Below are 19,328 nucleotides of genomic sequence, written 5' to 3'. Positions count from 1 at the left end.
ATTCTCAGGACTTGGTGACAAGATGGTCATGGGTTGCATGGGAGTCTAGTAGATTTTCAGGAACCAGTCAACTCTCCTAATCTTCTCTTATGTCATACTTGCTTGGCAAAACTGCAACCCTATTGCTATCTCTGCCTATTCTGTACATTCTGCCAAGTAGCAGTATGGCTGGAGGACAATGAAATATTTCGGAATTTCTGAACTTCAAGTTGGTACTTAATGCTCCCTGTACTGCCTTTATTCATGTCACACCCTTTCTCTCTTCTCAAACCTCTAATACAGGGGTCCCCAACCCCCGTGCCATAGACTGGTACTGTCTTGTGGCCTGTTAGGTACTGGGCACCACAACAAGAGGTGAGCAGCAGGCAAGTGAGCAAGTGAAGCTTCATCTGTGTTTATAGCTACTCCCCATCGCTGACATTACTGCCTGAGCTCTGCCTCCTGTCAGATCAGTAGTGGCATTAGATTCTCATAGGAGTGTGACCCCTATTGTGAACTGCCCATGCAAGGAATCTAGGTTGCACACTTCTTATGAGAATCTAATGCCTGATGATATGTCACTGTCTCCCGTTATCCCCAGATGGGACTGTTTAGGTGCAAGAAAACAAGCTCAGGGCTTCCACTGATTCTACATTATGATGCATCATATAATTATTTCATTATATATTACAATGTAATAATAATAGAAATAAAGTACACACTAAATGTAATGTGCGTGAATCATTCCAAAACCATCCCCTTACCTCTGACCCCGGTCTGTAGAAAAATTGTCTTCCACGAAACTGGTACCTGGTGCCAAAAAGGTTGGGGACCACTGCTCTGATACCTGACTCCCTCTCCTAATTTTCAGCTCATAATTTTATATCCTACTTTACCCCTGCTTTTTTTTTTTTTTTTTTTTACTTTTAATATCTTTTTAAGATACAGAATCTTGCTGTGTTGTCTGGGCCATCAGAAGGGAACTTCCACAAACTCCCACCATCACATCCACCCAACCATCAGCGTTTGTGTCTGTATGCTCTGCATTCTTGCTTATCTTCATAGAAGATAACCAACTCTTCACTACACTGAACCTCATTTCCTCTCATCTGCTTAAAGACATAATCCTAGCAATTCTGTCCTTTCCTCCGCCATCGACAGCTTTTCCCTTTCTACAAGATCGTTTTTGTCAGCCCACAAATATCCTATTATTTCTCCTATCTTAAAAAGTTCTCTTGACCCTTTCTCTATTTGCCTCGCTCAATTTCTTTGCTTTCTTTTGTAGAAAATATTTCAAAGTGTTGTCTGTACTTGCTGTCTGCACTTAGACCTTTACCAACTGCCACTCCAAGCGGAACTGCTTTGGTGAGGTCAGCACTGACTTCCACATACATACAAATCTAATAGTTGGTTTTTCTCTCATCATCCCATTAGGAGCATCTGATACAAGTGATGACCTTCTCCGCCTTGATACATTTTCCTTACTTCGTTTCCAGGATACTACATTCTTTTGTTTTTTCTCTTGCCCCACAGTCTATTTCTCTGGTGCTACTTCAACCTGATCTCTTGATTTTGGGGTGCCCCCAAATCCTCTCCTCTTTTCTTCTCTACCTATATTTACTTTATTATGATCTTACCAGTTTCAGGTTTTAATGTGACTTACATTTCTTTATATGTCCAGTCCTTTCTCCCAAACACACACACATACACACACACACACACACATACACACATACACACACACATATATATCCAATTTCCTACTCTACATCCCCTCTCGTATGTCTAATAGACATCTCAAACAGAAATAGCATGTTCAGAACAGAACCTTCTATTACCACAGCCTTCCATATCTCAATTGATGGCAGTTACTTAATTCTAGTTGCCCAGATCAAAATTAGGAAATCATATTGGGTCTACCTTCAGAATATGTCCAGAATCCTAACTGTATTAGTCTGTTCTCATATTGCTATAAAGAAATGCCTGAGACTGGGTAATACACAGAGAAAGGAGATGTTTAATTGGCTCATAGTTCCACAGGCTATATAGGAAGCATGGCTTGGGAGGCCTCAGGAAACTTTTACTTGTGGTGAAAGGCAAAGCCAGAGCAGGCATCTTCACATGGCCATAGCAGGAGGAAGACAGAGAGCGGGCAGGCGCCACACACTTTTAAACAACCAGATGTTGTGAGAACTCTATCACAAGAACAATACCAGAGATCCAAATCCACCCCTATAATCCAATCACCTCCCACCAGTCCCCACCTCCAACACTGGGGATTTCAATTCAACAGGAGATTGGGTGGAGACACAGATCTAAACCATATCACTAACTTTTAGTAGTTACCTGTTTTCATGGCTACCAGTTGAGGATGAACTGTGGAAACTGAGATACTCAGCAAAATCCAGTCTTCCTTTCTTTGGAAACCTGGCTAGCCTAAATTTCCCCAGCCTCTTTTAGGTACTTATGTCAATTTGACAGTTTTCTCTAGTGGGGCAGACATTCACTTTAATGCTGGACCCATTAAAACTTTTTGCCAATTTAAATCCTGCTTGCATTCAGATAAAAACATCTCCACAAGGAGGTGGTGTAGCTACAAGATGGAGGGGATATGGATGTAGGACAGTTGTCTTGCCAACCTGAGTACATATACAGGAATGTTATATAAACAAGAAATAAACTTATGTTGTGTCTAGTTATTATATGTTTAGGTTGATTTGTCATAGTAAATTATCCTACCTTACCACACAGTAATCCCTCAGGAGGGTTACTGAGCTAGTTCTTAACTGATCTTTCCCCTCATAGTCTATTCCCAGCACAGAGTAATCTTTTTGAAACCACAGTCAGCTCATGTCACTCATCTGCTCAGAACTCTCCATTGGCTTTCCCTTTCACTCAGAGTAAAAGCCAAACCTTCACAATGCCTTATAAAGTTATCTCTAACTCATGTCTTACTACTTCCTTGCCTCCTCTTCCCTGCCCCCTTTCTGCTTCAGCCCCACCAGTCTTCATGCTCCTCAGATACAGCAGGTGTGATCCTTTCTCAGCCCTCCCGCTGACTCCTCTTCCTGGAATGTTCTCTCTGATACACACTTGGCTCATTCGTTCATATCCTTCAAATCTTCCCAGCGAGGCCCATTGTGACCACTATGTTAAGAATTATACTTTATCATCCCCCCAGCATTCCCAGTCTTTTCCTGTTCTACTTTGTCTTATCTTCACAACACTTTTTCCTTTTGTTACATGCTATATAGTTCACTTACTTATTATTGTTTATTGCTGTTTTCTCTTAATAGAATGGAAGCTCCATGCAGGTGGCAATTTTGGTCTGTTTTGTTTATCAGTATTTCCCAGGTTCCTGGAACAGTGCTTGACACATAGTAGGTGCTTAATAAAGACTTCTTAATTGAATGGATGGGAGGTACAGTGTGCTTGTTTTATACTTAGTCCTTTTTAGAGGACATGTTCTGCTCGGTGGGAGCATTGAGTTTGGCACAGGAGTGGGAGGAAAGCACTCTAATTGAAATTAGAATTTGGCCACTGGTTGCACTATGTGCTCACACAGCCTATTTTGGTTCCAAAAAAATAGATTCACATGCTCATATATCTTGGTGTTGTGATAATCTGTTATTTAACACTTATAATATGTTTTGCAGATAGAAGCATTTTATATGAATGCTGAGTGATAGCTGTGAATTATTGAAACCAACCATTTATTTAAAAATCATCCTATCACTCAAAGGCTTTTTTTTTTTTTTTTTTTTGCTATATATTTCTTTTGAAGTGGTCTTTTAGTGCTATCTTTTGCTCCTGTTTAAAATTCAGCTGTAGTAAATTCCTATAATTGTTTGCTACCTAGGCATCCATCTTGAATATTAAGTTGGACTTTTTCATACCAGAAACAGGGCTTAGTCACCCTTGACACAGTTTCTATTTCCCTTCCCCCTGCCAGTTTCTTAATGTTGCCAATCCAGATATTTGCCTTATGCAGCCTCCTTTGTTGACCTCCCTTCGGGCCAGCTAGGTGCAACCTACTTGACTTGCCCCCTCTAACCCCCATACCCTGCATGGGCTGCCCAGATATGTCTCATTGACCACCTAGCATGACTCCATGGAGCTCATGCCTGCTTTCTGTAAGCCCGCTGGTAACACCCTGGGTCGTAATAAAGTGCTTTGATCTCTTCCTTTCTCTCTTGTGATCTGACCTGCTGGTTGAGCATGCAGGTGGCTTCCTCACTTTTCTGGCATTTTGAGGTGTGCTGTCCTCTTCTCTGCAATAATCACCAAGTAATAACACTGCTTCTGTTGTGTCATGCACTTTGCTTTTTTGTGTTTCCTTCTCTGTGTCTCACCTGACATATCCATACCTGACTCTCCTGGTCAGGGCTCTCCTAGAAAGTGGCTATCTTGGGAGAAATAAATTGGACACAGGTCAGACAAGAGCCACAAGTGTATCTGCTGGTATAAACAAGTTTCCTGTGAGAGGGACACCTGGTCATGGGTCAGAGACTTAGGCATTAGGCCATCAACTGGATAAAAAAGCATCCTGTGAAAGACAAGCTATGTACATCCGTGACCACCACTTCCCCTGGAACCCTGTTAGGGCCAGGCTTGAATTTATAGCCACTCTCCAGAGAGAGACTACCCCATCACTAAGAGGAAAACACACATCAGAGTTCACAAACAAGTAGTAAGATATGCATTGGAGTAAAAGTCTGTAGTATCCTAATGTAGACACACATTTGTAAAACTGAAGATCACAGTGACAATTCCAAAAGGAACTTCTTACCAGTTAAATAAACAGATTAGTAGTTTCCACACCTTAACCACTACTGGTTACTTGAATCTAAGGTAGGAAAATAGTGAATACAAAGACGTTTGAATTATCAAACTCATGTATTATCCTTTTCCAATGCAGTCTGATTTTTTGAAAACTGAAAACCAAAAAAGTAATCTTAAGAAGCTGAGTTTTTCGCAAAAGTTTTTCTCAAGTTTTTTTCCTTTTTTTAAAATAGAGTCTCACTCTGTCACCCAGGCTGGAGTGCAGTGGCGCGATCTCAGCTCACCGCAACCTCCACCTCCTGAGTTGAAGTGATTCTTGTGCCTCAGCCTCCTGAGTAGCTGAGACTACAGGCACGGACCACCATGCGTGGCTAATTTTTGTATTTTTAGTAGAGGCAGGGTTTCACCATGTTGGCCAAGCTGGTCTTGAACTTCTGACCTCAGGTGATCTGCCTGCCTTGGCCTCCCAAAGGGCTAGGATTATAGACATCAGCCACCATGTCTGGACTTTGCAAGTTATTAAGTAGTATTTATAGAGTCTTAAAGAAAAAACTTTTAAATATTCTTTATTGAATTAGTAAAATTTGATCATAGTGAGCTAACTTACTTGGCATGCTGAAGGTTAATGGTTTTCTTTGAGAAAATGGAAAACACAATGAAAAACAAGCTGCATTTCTAGTTCTGGTAACTAGAATGATATAGCACTGAGTAGGAAGGCAGGTATCTGAAAGTCTGCCTTACTACAAATGGAGTAATAAAAGTAAAATAATCTGTGTAAGTTTCATAACATATCTGATTCTCATTTTCCTGATTTTTCACCTGTAAGTCACTTCCAACTCTATGTAGCTCTTTGATAAGTATTCCTCCACTTTGCTGTTACTCAGTTTTTTTCTTGAAGATTTTGTAAGTTTAAACTTTATTGATTTATTGTAAGTTGAAGCTTAGCTGTTACCATATTGATATTTTCTATGGCTTAAAGTGCAGTGAGAAAAATAATTTAGAAAACATAGTGAAATATGTGTTTCAATGGAAAACTGAATTGTCTGCATGCAGCACATTTTCCCAGGTTATCTGATTCTAGTCTTTCATTGGCTTTGGCTTATTTTAAACTCTGTAACTTGTAGATAACTGGTAGTAATGCATTTATAGACATGTACATTTTGCCTTGTTCAGCGAAGGTTCAGTCATATACCTCTGCCATGCCTACCATTGTGGAAAAACTCATTTTGCCCTTATTTGCACATTCATTTCAAAATTTCTAATTTATAAATGTGTCTGTTCTTCAGATTATCTTTTGAACTGGTTATATCATCTGCCTGATCCCCTCATTAATGATTACAATTAAACTTTTAACGTGTTTATTTTTATATATGTATGAGTCATAATTTTCCTTTGTGAATTCTCTTTAAACAACAGATCCCTTACTTTGATTTTTTCACTTAAATATAACTGTATCTTAATATGATGAATAATTTATAAGAAACTTGTAAAGTTTGTTATTCAGTTCTAATTTTGATTTAAAATGTGATAGCAGTGTATATATAGAATTACTATGATTATTTTCCTAAGCCACGAGGCAGTGGCAGTGGCTTCTGTTTCTCTTCCTCCCTGCCCTTCCTCCTTCCTTACTTTAGTATAAGAAATTAAAATAGATCCAAAGCTAGAGTTGAATGCTAACTGACTTGCTAGCCTTTAATTCGGAATATAACTCTGTAGATAGCAAATATGAAGTGCATATTGTTCTTCCTTTCTCCCTCTCCAGACAACTGAGCCATTTTGAAGTACAATGCAGAACCAAATCTTCAGTTGAGAATACTTATTTTTTTAATGTATAATCTTTATATACATATTCTCTAGGTTGTTACCTGAAAAAAAGTATTATTTTGTCAGTGTAGTCATATTGTTTTATGTATGTAATGTGCTAGCTTTTAAGAAGCATCATATAGACTTCCAGACTAGGTTTAAAATGCTAAATTGCCTGCCTATGTGTATCATTTTTCACAGGGTGAAGAAAGAAGATAATGATTCCTTTGATTTCTGACCAGATCACTACTGCTGTAGGCAAGAACAACGTTAAACATTTTTGAAATTTTATAAATGTTTTAGTGGCATTACCTGCAGAGTTTTGTTGTTGTGGTTTTTTGGGTTTTTTTTTTTTTTTTTGGACTACTGTCTTGAACTGTAGCCATGGAAAAGTTTCCTTACTAAAAGAAATAACATTGTTAGGGAGAAGAGAAGGGAATTAACATTTATAATACTTTTATTGTTTATTTCTACTGTTTTCAAATTTCCTGTGGAGAGCAAAATACTTCTACATTAAAAAAGCTTTTATTGTCTTTGTTGAAAATAAGATATAAGAAGTCAGACTTTAATTTGAAAAAATATAATGTAGTGAATTAGATTAAAATGTTTATGTATGAGGAAAATAGGCCTAGCATGGTGGCTCACGCCTGTAATCATAACATTTTGGGAGGCCAAAGCAAGAGGATTGCTTGAGCCCAGGAGTTCAAGACCAGTCTTGGCAATGTGGCAAAATCCCATGTAAACCAAAAGTATGTGAGACAGGTCTTAATTAAGACAGAGTTAAGGTCGTGTGCTTGGGAGGCAGGAGTCTGTGCCTTTCTCTAAAGATGATTGTGAGGGCATCAGTATTTAAAGGGGAAAGGGCAGATATTGAGGAAGGAGGAAGGAATTTCAAAAAGGTGTAGGTAGACAAGAGACAAATGGTTGCATTCTTGAGTCTTTGATCAGACTTTCACCAAATACACAATTTACCTTGCGAGGGGGAATAGGGCAATAGTCACTTATGCCTTTGTCTAGCTCAGTGAATCTGCATTTTTCCATCAGAGGAAGCAGTCAGACATGCATTTGTCTCAGGTTGGCACAGGGATGACTTGGAGTTCTGTCCTTTGTCCAGTACTTGTGAAAATAAGCTATCAATTTACATTACCAGGGTGAAAGTCAAGAGGATTAAATGAGAGGCAGGTTTGCCTGATGCAGTTCTCAGCTTGACTTTTCCCTTTGGCTTAGTGATTTGGGGGTCCTGATAATTTATTTTTCTTTCACACCCATCTCTACAAAATTTAAAAAAATAATCAGCTTGGTGTGGTGGCATGTGCCTGTAGTCCCAGCTACTCAGGGGTCTGAGGTAGGAGGATTGCTTGAGCCCCAGAATTCAAGGTTGCAGTGAGCTATGATCCCCACTGCACTCCAGCCTGGATGACAGAGTGAGACCTTGTCTCACAAAAGAAAAAAAAAAATGAAAGTAGTTCATTGTGGGTAAAACTGCACAGTAAATGTTAATTTAATGAATTTCATTGATATTTTAAATATTGTAAAATGATCTGCTGTTCAGTTATTTATTGAATTCCTATATTGTACTATGTATTTTATACCACATTCAATAATGGTAGATTAACTTAAAGGTTTTTTTCTCCAGTGAAATAGCATGTAGCATTTATGCAAACCATGTTATTGTTAACAGAAAAACCAAACACTGTAAAATATTTTAAAATTCATTCTGAGCCAATATGAGTAACTAAGGCCCAGAGAACATTCTCAAGAGCTTGTAAGAAAATGTGCCTGAGGCAGCTGGGTTAGTTCACATTTATACATTTTAGGGAGACAGAAATTATGGGTAAAATTGTAAATCCATACATGGAAGAACATTAGTTCAGCCTAAAGAGGTGGTATATCTTGAAGTGTTATAGTCATAGGTGGATTCAGATATTTTTTGATTGGCAGTTGGTTGAAAGAGTTAAACTTTGCTTAAAGACTTGAAGTCAATAGAAAGAAATACTTGAGTTAAGGTAGAGGGAGTTGTGGAGACCAAGGTTCTTGTTATGTAGATGAAGCCTCTGGATAGTAGCCTTTGGAGAGAAAAGATGGTAAATGTCTCTTTTAGACCTTAAAGGTGTCACATTCTCATTTAATCACTCCTAGGTCCAGGAAAGACCTAGAAAGGGAAGGCCTGGATGTATTAATGGAAATTCTCCACAGTTGCAAATTCCCCCACAAGGGATGGCTTTGCAGGGCCTTTTCAAAGTATGTCAAAGAAATATATTTTGGGATAAAATATTTGTATCTCCTTTAGAATCTGCTGTCTGTCATATGATACCATACCAGAGCTGGATTGGAATTTGGTATCTTATGGCCACAGTCTGTGTTGTCAGCCTTATGATCTCTATTTCAATGTTAATGCTGGTTAGTTGTGCCTAAACACCAAAAGGGAGGGGGGTATGAGGAGGTGTGTTCAACGTCTCTTCCCATCATGGCTAGAAATTCAGTTTTTCAGGTTTCTTTGGGGCCCCGTTTGGTCAAGAGGGAGTCCATTTAGGTGGTTGGAGACCTTAGGGTTTTTGTTTGTTTGTTTGTTTGTGTGGTAAAACATTTTATAGGTACCTTTTATTTTCAGTTAGAAATCATTTTTCTTCTCATTTTTCCTACCCATTTTATGGTATCATGAAAAAATGTTAACTACTAAATACAGAAAATTGGAGAAAGTGAAGCATATAATTCAATACAAGTACTCATTTTAAAACATATCTTAGTTACATTGAGTTCAACCAGTTTTAGTCTGTAAATAGTTTCTTATTAATTTATAAAACTTAGAAACAAGCATATAAATGTTTGTGTAAGCATAAAGATGTTTTTCCTATAGCATGTAACACTTGAAATTCCTCATTTGATGTATTTGCAAGTAAATTAATTTGGGGTTATTAATAATCATTTTTATATTATGAATTCCTTAATTTAATTATCCAAGTAATGTTATATTGTCTCTGAGTTTGAAAAGACGATTCCAAATCACTGAAGTAATCATACCTTAGATGTCAGCAAAACATCTAAATGCTATTGTAGAGGAAGAAAAACTTCTCCACCCTATTAGGTTCAGTAGCTGCGATTTTTGGACTATACTGACAAAAGGCAGATTAACAGGAGAAAAGGTTTATTTCATATGCACATGGAAAGGGAGATATCACAGAAAATAAGTGAAAACACCAAGAAGGCAGTTAGACTTGGGGGTTATATACCATTTTAACAAAGGGTGATAGAGATAAGAGACTAGACAAAGAAAAAGGGATTTGGGCTTGGCAGGGTGGTAAGTTGTGGGAAGGAAATATGTAGTAGATAAGGATTTTTAGTAAGATTTGTTATGCAGACTCAGGTCATCTCAGTAGATTAGAATTGTCTGGAGTTGGTTTCCTCTTCCTAGTATGGTGGAAGAGTATGTCTTTACATTTCTTTACAAATGTAAATTTCTTTTACAAAAGGGAATTTATGCTATGTTTTTAGACAGAAAGGGGGAGTACAGAAAGCATCTATGTTTGATGCTTCTAAATTGCCTTCAGTTTAAAATAATTCTTTTTTTTTGTTTTGTTTTGTTTTTTTGAGACGGAGTCTCGCTCTGTCGCCCAGGCTGGAGTGCAATGGCATGATCCCGGCTTACTGCGAGCTCTGCCTCCCGGGTTCACGCCATTCTCCTGCCTTAGCCTCCTGAATAGCTGGGACTACAGGCACCTGCCATCATGCCATGCCTGGCTAATTTTTGTATTTTTAGTAGAGACAGGGTTTCACCGTGTTAGCCAGGATGGTCTTCATCTCATGATCCGCCTGCCTCAGCTTCCCAAAATGCTGGGATTACAGTGTGAGCCACTGCGCCCAGCTAAAATAATTCTTATGCCAATATACCATGTTTTAGGGTAGTGTATTGTGATCCCCTTTACTATCTAGACATGAGAGGAAAAAAATCTAAAGTTTTGATTGACATTTCAATTATAAAAATACAGAAAAGATGAAATTGGTGTGTGAATTTTATTTCTGATATAGTGCTTATTATATATAAAATGCTCTTAATTATCAGTGCTTACCTAATTTCCTTTAATTTAGAATTATTTTGGGTAAAGCAAATAATTATTTAGTAACATAAGGCCATAATCAATTGTTTTCTGAAGATGATTACGTAGGCAATTAATGGAAGCAGACTATGGACTTACTATAGGACTACTGAATAAATAATCAGCATTTCTTTTAGATTGGGAAATGTAGTGGATTGCCACACCATTTGCAGCCACCAATCTCACTACTGTCACCACTTACTTGTACTTGCCCAGGATTTTCCTTGGTAAGTAGAGTATTTTCAAAAACTCTCCTTTAACTTCAGTGCCATATACCTTCAACTACCTTCAAAGTTCTCATGATTTGAAGGAAAGGCCATGATCTCTTCTCAAAATGCTGGGAGACCCCATTCTAATGTGTCTCCAGCTTTGATATTAGGTTACACAAAAGCTAATCTTAATTTATATTGTTAAAGGTAATATTAGGTATATAATTAATGTATGAATACATTTTTCTTTAAGAGTTATGATATTATGGTCAAGATTAAAGTTCCTTTTATGCCTTTTCCTTGGCCCCCTCAGGTCTGTTCTCCACCCACTTTCCTTGAGGTAACAATTTGAATTTAGTATGCATACTTCCAGATCTCTATTTATGCCATAAATACATATCATGTGTATATGTGCTTTTTCCTAAATGGTGTCATTCTGTATTGTTATTTCATAATTTATGTTTGTATTCAATAGTTTGTCTTAATGATTTTGCCATATTAGTCCCGATAGATCTACATTATTCCTTCAAACTGTGTATGTTATTTATATTATAAATCAGGTTAGTTATTGCCCTATTGATGTATATTTAAAATATTTCTGTTTGTTTATGTAGGAGTGAATGAATGAATAAATGAATGACAGGGTCTTACTCTGTCACTCAGGCTGAGAGTGCAGTGATGTGATCATGGCTCACTGCAGCCTCAACCTCCTGGGCTCAGGCAATCCTCTCCTCTCAGCCTTCTGACTAGCTAGGACTTCAGGCACGTGCCACCACCAAAAAAATATTTTTAAAATATTTTGTAGAGATGGGGGTCTTGCTATGTTGCTAGGCTAGCCTTGAGTTTGTGGCCTCAAGCAGTTCTTCTACCTTGATCTCCCAAAGTACTGGGATTACAGGCATGAGCCACCATGTCTGACTGCCCCATTTTAAAAATGACTATGTCAAGCCTGTAATCCCAGCACTTTGGGAGGCCGAGACGGGCGGATCACGAGGTCAGGAGATCGAGACCATCCTGGCGTACATGGTGAAACTCCGTCTCTACTAAAAAATACAAAAAACTAGCCAGGCGAGGTGGCGGGCACCTGTAGTCCCAGCTACTCGGGAGGCTGAGGCAGAATGGTGTAAACCTGGGAGACGAAGCTTGCAGTGAGCTTAGATCCGTCCACTGCACTCTAGCCTGGGCGACAGAGCGAGACTCCGTCTCAAAAAAAAATGACTATGAAGAGTGCATATGAGAACATTCTTATTCACGTTTTCATGTGTACATGTACACGTATATCTTCCTCTAGAGTAAATACTGAGCATCTTCACATTTTTAGTTGGAAAGAACACTGCTGAATGATTCTTTTGAGTAACATTTTATCATATAATGCTATAGAAAATTAATTCTCTAAGACTTAAACATTGAAATTTCATCTTCGTAAGCAAAGATTTATTCTCAAGCAGTTGCCTGACCCCACTCTATAAGCTCTGGACTAAAACTAGAATAGCCATCATCTGTAGCTGTAGGAGTCAGCTGGCATATTCTTAGTACATTGAGTTTTATGAGCAGAGAAATTATTATGGAACAAGGCCAAATCAGGTGGAACTCACCTCGGGAAGATAATAAATAACCTGACTACAACCTCACAGATAACAGAAGATTCATGAGGGATAAAGTATTATTTAAGTATATGATATGGTTTGGCTGTGTCCTCACCCAAATCTTATCTTGAATTGTAGTTCCCATAATCCCCATGTGTTGGGCGAGGGACCCGGTGGGAGGTAATTGAATCATGGGAGCAGTTACCTTCATGCTGTTCTCGTGATAGTGAGTGAGTTCTCACAAGATCTGATGGTTTTATAAGGGGCTTTTCCCTCTTTTGCTTGGCACTTCTCCTTGCTGCCGCCATATGAAGAAGGACCTGTTTGCTCCCTCTTCTACCATGGTTGTAAGTTTCCTGAAACCTCCCCAGCCATGCAGAACTGTGAGTTAATTAAACCTCTTTCCTTTATAAATTACCCAGTTTCATCACGTATGTCTTTATTAACAGTGTGAGGATGAACTAATACGGTATAATTTTTATGAAAAGTTAAAATCATGACTCTCCTATAGATATGAAAATGAACACATGTTAAAAATTTATTTTACTCGTAAGATAGGAGAGAACTAGGCAGATGTTATAATCAGTTGAAAGGAAAATGCCAAAAACTCTTATATGGAGTCAAGGAATATTGAGATGAATTGCACATGGAGACAAAACTAGTTTTTCCACTCGGAGAGAAGGTAGGGGAAAAGTCAGTTCAACCACCAATATGCAGGAAAAAATGTATCTATTAGTTACCTACAACTTAGGCAGCACCAAAATAGCTCAGACACAAGGCACTGGGCTAGAATCTGATAAGCCAGTAGGGTATGCTATAGATTAGGTGTCCCCAGTCCCCAGGCCATGGACCAGTACCACTGTGTGGCCTGTTAGGAACCGGGCTGCACAGCAGGAGGTGAGTGGTAGGTGAGCCAGTGAAGCTTCATCTGCAGCCACTCCCCGTTGTTCACATTACTGCCTGAGCTCCGCCTCCTCTCAGATCAGCAGCCATATTAGACTCATGGGAATATGAACCGTATTGTGAACTGCACATGCCAGGGGACCTAAGTTGCATGCCCCTTATGAGAATCCAGTGCTTGATGATCTGTCACTGTCTCCTGTCACCCCCACATGGGACCGTCTAGTTGCAGGAAAACAAGCTCAGGGCTCCCACTGATTCTACATTGTGGTGAGTATATAATAATAATAGAAATAAAGTGCACCGTAAGTGCAATGTGCTTGAATCATCCTGAAACTATACCCCTACCCCTGCCCCGGTCCATGGAAAATTTGTTTTCCACAAAACCAGTCCCCGGTGCTAAAAATGTTGAGGATCACTGCTATAGATGAAGAACAATTTTTTATTGAAACAAAAGTTTTTCTATGCTGTGAGTAAATATATCAAGTTTGCTGAAAACAGTACCAGACTTGGCACGCAAGCTATATGCAGAACTAAGGGAGAAGATCACTGAAAAGATAGGCTTTGAGTTGCTTTGGGAACTGCCATATTTAACCAAATTCACATGAGTCAGTGTTAAATAGACAGAGGGCGTGTTCCCTTTTTGCCATTCTTAAGAATCCCAATTGTGCCTTGAGTCCCACCGTTTGAACAAGTAACCTTGAATAAGTTACGTAATCTCTCGGATGCTCAGTTTCTCCACTACCATGATTCTGCAATCTCACTAGTTGGTGTATACCCAAAGGAAATGAAATTAATATGTTGATGAAATATCTGCACTCCCATGTTCATTGCAGCATTATTCATAGTATCCAAGATACGGAACCAACCTAAGTGTTCATCAGTTAATGAATGCATACAGAAAATGTGGTGTATAAATACATAATGGAATACTGTATATTCCATTTCAGTATACAGTGGAATACTGTTTATTTCAAATTGAATACAAAAGGAAGTCCTGTCATTTGCAACAATGGGGATGAACTTAGAGGACTTTATTTATGTTAAGTGAAACAAGGCAGGCCCAGAAAGACAAATACTGTATGATCTCACTTGTGGAATCTAAAAACATTTAATTTGTAGTAGCAAGAAGTAGAATAGTGGTTATCAGTGGCAGAGGGAAGGAGAAGGAAAGAATGTGGTTGGGGAGGGAATTCAGGAGATACTGGTTAAAGGATACAAAATTTCATTTAGGTTGGAGGAATATGTTCAAGAGATCTACTGTACAACTTAATGACTATAGTTAATAACAATGTATTATATACTTGAAAATTGTTGAGGGTAACTTTTATGTGTTCTAACCACAAAAAAATAAGTATGTGAAGTAATGTGTGTTAGCTTGTTTTAGCCATCCTACAATATATACAAATATCACAACATCATGCCATATACCATAATACACCACACATACCCCTTTTATTTGTTAATTATAAGCACATTTAAAAGAAAAGGTGAATTTTGCCAAGAAAAATAAATAAAATGAGGATGATAGTACTATTTCATAAAAAGTAGAATAATTCCTCTTATTTTGAGGATTCAGTGATCTTTAAATGTAACTAAACGCGTAGCAAATAGCAAGAGCTCAATAACATAGTACGTGGTGTCATCAAAATACCTACTAGGGAAAAGCTTTTTTGCTGTTCCTGTGATTTTGTAGTCAGAGTTCGCATCTTGTCATTCAGGACTCAGTTTAAATGTCATCTCAGAGAGAGCTTTGCTAACCACCCAGCTTAATAAGTACCTCACTGGTCTTCCCTTTTGTTACCCACTCCTATTTTCATTACAGTATTTACTACTACTTTCTATTTTGTTTTTTAAACTTCTTTATTATCTGTCTGTCACTATTAGAATGTAAGTTCCGAACGAATTTTGGTCTTATATAGTACTGTGTCCCTGCAGGTAGAACAATGCCTGTCACATATTTGCTGTTCAGTGAGTGTATTTTGAATGAGTGGGGTACATGCCCTCAATCTTCCTGTGAAAATTCCTGGGCATTTATCTTGCTGGGGCTTTTCTTAGCTATAGCCAGCACGCATGCCCTCACAAGCTGTGGTGAGGGAAGAGATGATGGGAGAACAGAAGGGCAAGAGTATATGGAGATGCTAACAGAATGGAGAGTCTGGAGCAAAAGGGAGAGGAATAGCAGGGGAGGATGGGGGAGAAAGCTACAATTGAGTGTGTCACAATTGTGGCTATATGTTTTGGGGTGTTATGTTTACTCTTGAATAAAGTGAAATTTTTTCAGCTCATTAGATTCTAGAAATTAAAGATAGTTTAGTCCAACTACATACACAGCAGTTTATAAATAAGAAATAGGTCTGGAGAGATGAAGTGACCAGTCCAAATGGCACAGGTAACCTGCTGGTAGAACTGGGACTCCATACTCTGTTATTTGAATTCTTTTTTTAATATATGCTTTAGTTTGTCACATGCACAAAATGTTGAATTATGTTCTGCACATTTGCATTTTTACAAATATGCCTTTTTTTCCCTTCCCAATAGGTAGAAAACAGACCAAAGTATTATGGAAGAGAGTAAGTATGAATTATTAGAAATAATTTTATAGATTGGTATATGTAAAAGAGACAGGGTAAATGGATGCTTTTAAATGAAAGCAAGAGGCAGAAGTATTCAAGTTCGGTGGAGTGACATTTATTTCTTAAAAATTTCTAATGTGATCTAATTGGTGAACAATATAGACAATAAAGACAAGCATAAATAAGCAAATAGCATGGGAAAATGTACATGCAATAATGTTAAGGATGCAAACCATACAAGTAAATAATCTTAGATGTATATGAGAAAAATATACATATTTGTGTTTTTCTGTACATGTATATTAGGCATATAGACATGTACATATGCACACATGTATGTACAGTGGGATGTGAGTGATTTATTCTATATATTTTTATTTTTCAGATTTTCTTAAATAGTATGCATTTATTATGAGAAAAATATAATTCATGCTACTGAGAAACAATTAATGTTAACAATTTGAAGTATTACTATCTGAAGAAATATTTTCCCAATGGATTTGAACCAAATTGAGATATTATACATACCATTTTATAGCCTGATTGTTACCATTTAAAATTGACAACGAGCATTTTTCTGTTTTGTGAAAAATGCAATGATTTTTAAAGTCCTTAATTTTTCAGGTTATTGAAAAACAGAAATGTAGCACTTTGAGGAAAAGAATAAAAATCACTCATAATCTCATCATTCCTCAAAATTGTTTTTTATGACTGGAGATCATAGCAGATAAAAGTATACGTAACAAATATTTTTAAATTATTTCAAATTCTATATGTTTTCAGGACGTAGGAATGGATTACAGATGCACACCTATGAGTTGATGAAAGGGTGATTTCAAAATTAAGAACCACTGGTATTCTACAGTACAGTTGTATTGTAATTTATATAGTCATTCTTCTGCTTTTGGTGTTATAGGTTGCTTTTAAACTATACTATTGGAAGTAACACTATAGGAAACATCTCAGTACATGGGGTCTTGGGGAGTTAGAAATTTTTGATTAACTTGTGCAAATAGTTTTAAAATTCTTTAAATATATTGTCAAGTTTTGTTTCAGAATTTGTTTTCTTTTAAGTTAATTGAATTTTTTTTTTTTTTTTTTTTTTTTTTTTTTAAGATGGGGTTTCGCTCTTGTTGTCCAGGCTGGAGTGTAATGGTGCGATCTCTGTTCACTGTAACCTCCGCCTCCCGGGTTCAAGCGATTCTCCTGCCTCAGCCTCCCGGGTAACTGGGATTGCAGGCACCGCCACTACGCCCCATTAATTTTTTGTATTTTTAGTAGAGACGGGGTTTCACCATGTTGGTCAGACTGGTCTTGAACTCCTGACTTCAGGTGATCCACCCGTCTCGGCTTCCCAAAGTGTTGGGATTACAGGCATGAGCGACTGCACCCAGCCTGCAATGAGGTTTTAAAAATTACAAAACCTCCTGGGTTCAGGCGGTTCTCCTACCTCAGCCTCCCGAGTAGTTGGGACTACAGGCACCTGTCACCACGCCCGGCTAATTTTTTGTGTTTTTAGTAGAGACGGGGTTTCACCATGTTGGCCAGGCTAGTCTCAAACTCCTGACCTCAGTTGATCCACCCGCCTTGGCTTTCCAAAATGCTGGGATTAGAGGCATGAGCTATTGTGCCTGGCCAGTTAATTGAATTTTTAAACAAATAGATAACTATATTTTACCAACTGTATTATTTGATATTATGTAAAGTTAAAATATATACCAATGTGCTAAATAGCAAGGGATAGGTTACCATCTCCTTGCTTCCAGCAGATTCAGAGCATTAGCCTTTGGACCTAGTTCTCAAAGATTGGGAAATTTATGGAGATAAGAAATTCAGGAGCCCATTGTAAACCTAGCTGTCATGATTTGAACATGCCTACTGTGAACTGTTTGAAGACTTAAACTGAGAGACTGAACCATCCCTATCAGGAAAAACTCCAGAAAATTTCCTCTTGTCCCTCATAATGTTCCTGAATTCTTAAAGTGCCATTTCATCGCCTTTTAAATGTATCATTCCAAATTCAAGTGACTATTGTTTCTTTAGTACCAGTAAAAGCTGCAAAATTTCTTCTGAGCAATGGGTCATTGCGGTTATTGTAGGGGAGGAAAGACTTTCCCTCTACCTCCTATGTTTGAGAGCTGGGTCTATGAAATAAGCAAACAGTGTGCAGATTAACAGGAGAGAAGGTATACAAATTTATTAATTTTTAATACTACTTGCACAGGGGCATCACAGAAAAAAATAAAGTGAATACCACTCCAAAAAGTGAGATTTGAGAGTTTGTATGCCATCATAACGGGAATGGGAGGGAAGTTTCTGGCCATTGATGGGAAGGTAAATGGTAGTTTGTGACAGAGTTTGTCTGAGTAGGTTGTTGACTTTTAGTCTCCTCTCCTCTATAAGAGTCAGTCAGGCCGGGCGCGGTGGCTCAAGCCTGTAATCCCAGCACTTTGGGAGGCCGAGACGGGCGGATCACGAGGTCAGGAGATCGAGACCATCCTGGCTAACACAGTGAAACCCCGTCTCTACTAAAAAAAATACAAAAAAACTAGCCGGGCGAGGTGGCGGGCGCCTGTAGTCCCAGCTACTCGGGAGGCTGAGGCAGGAGAATGGCATAAACCTGGGAGACAGAGCTTGCAGTGAGCTGAGATCCGGCCACTGTACTCCAGCCCGGGTGACAGAGCGAGACTCCGTCTCAAAAAAAAAAAAAAAAAAAGAGTCAGTCTTCCCTGGTTGCTGAAACTGATGGGAGGGCATTGATAACAATTGAGTTCCTTTTGGATGATCTGTCTTTAGGTAGATAGGGAGAGTCAGAGAAAGCCTGTCTCTGCATTTGTTATTTTTTAAGTGCCTTCAGCTCAAAATACTTGATACAGCAAAGTGGCGTATTTTGGGGTGACATGTCCTGAATTCCTTCATTATCTTTGAGTTATACAAGGACATATAGGTTCTTTGTAAATTGTAAATCGCTATACAAATGTAAGATGGTTTTTTATTTTTAATATGTGTCACCGACATTTTTTTTTCAGTGTTTTATGCCAGATTGTTATAGATTCATCTGTGTTTGTGTAAAGAGCATGTTATTTATGTTATTTATGTTTATTCTTTCTCTATTTTTCTGTGTTAATCAAAGATAAGGTTTTAGTAGGGAATGAAAACAAGTATTATACTTGTTTGCTTTGGGCTTGAGTGTTCAGTAACGCAGATTATGCACATTATTGGGCAATCATGCCAATTAAGGACAACCCAGGGTCCTGGAAAATTGCCAACATGGACTCAGAGCCAAAATTTTGGCTACTAATTAGTGCTACTAATGGGAAGAAAGGAAAATAGGATACATTTCTGGGTGGTTTTTTTTTTTTTTTTTTAAAAGCAAGCCGTATGGTTAAATGGATACAT

At 38.1% G+C, this 19,328-nt stretch overlaps 1 protein-coding gene across 4 annotated transcripts in view; it reads left to right on the top strand.

Moving 5' to 3' along the window:
- CHN1 (chimerin 1) overlaps window positions 1-19,328 on the top strand; it is a 200,488-nt gene that overhangs the window by 66,508 nt on the left and 114,652 nt on the right. For 3 of the 4 annotated variants that reach the window (XM_017946671.3, XM_021923729.2, XM_021923728.2), the window contains exon 4: window positions 15,895-15,926. In XM_017946671.3, coding sequence (XP_017802160.1) covers window positions 15,895-15,926 — 32 coding nt within the window. Of the gene's footprint in view, window positions 1-6,767; window positions 6,819-15,894; window positions 15,927-19,328 lie in introns of those variants that run through there. The other variant, XM_009182482.3, reaches the window with a different exon arrangement.

This window comes from Papio anubis, chromosome 10 (genome assembly GCF_008728515.1).
Source record: "Papio anubis isolate 15944 chromosome 10, Panubis1.0, whole genome shotgun sequence".
Lineage (NCBI taxonomy): Eukaryota > Metazoa > Chordata > Mammalia > Primates > Cercopithecidae > Papio > Papio anubis.
This window is presented reverse-complemented; position numbering and strand designations above follow the sequence as displayed.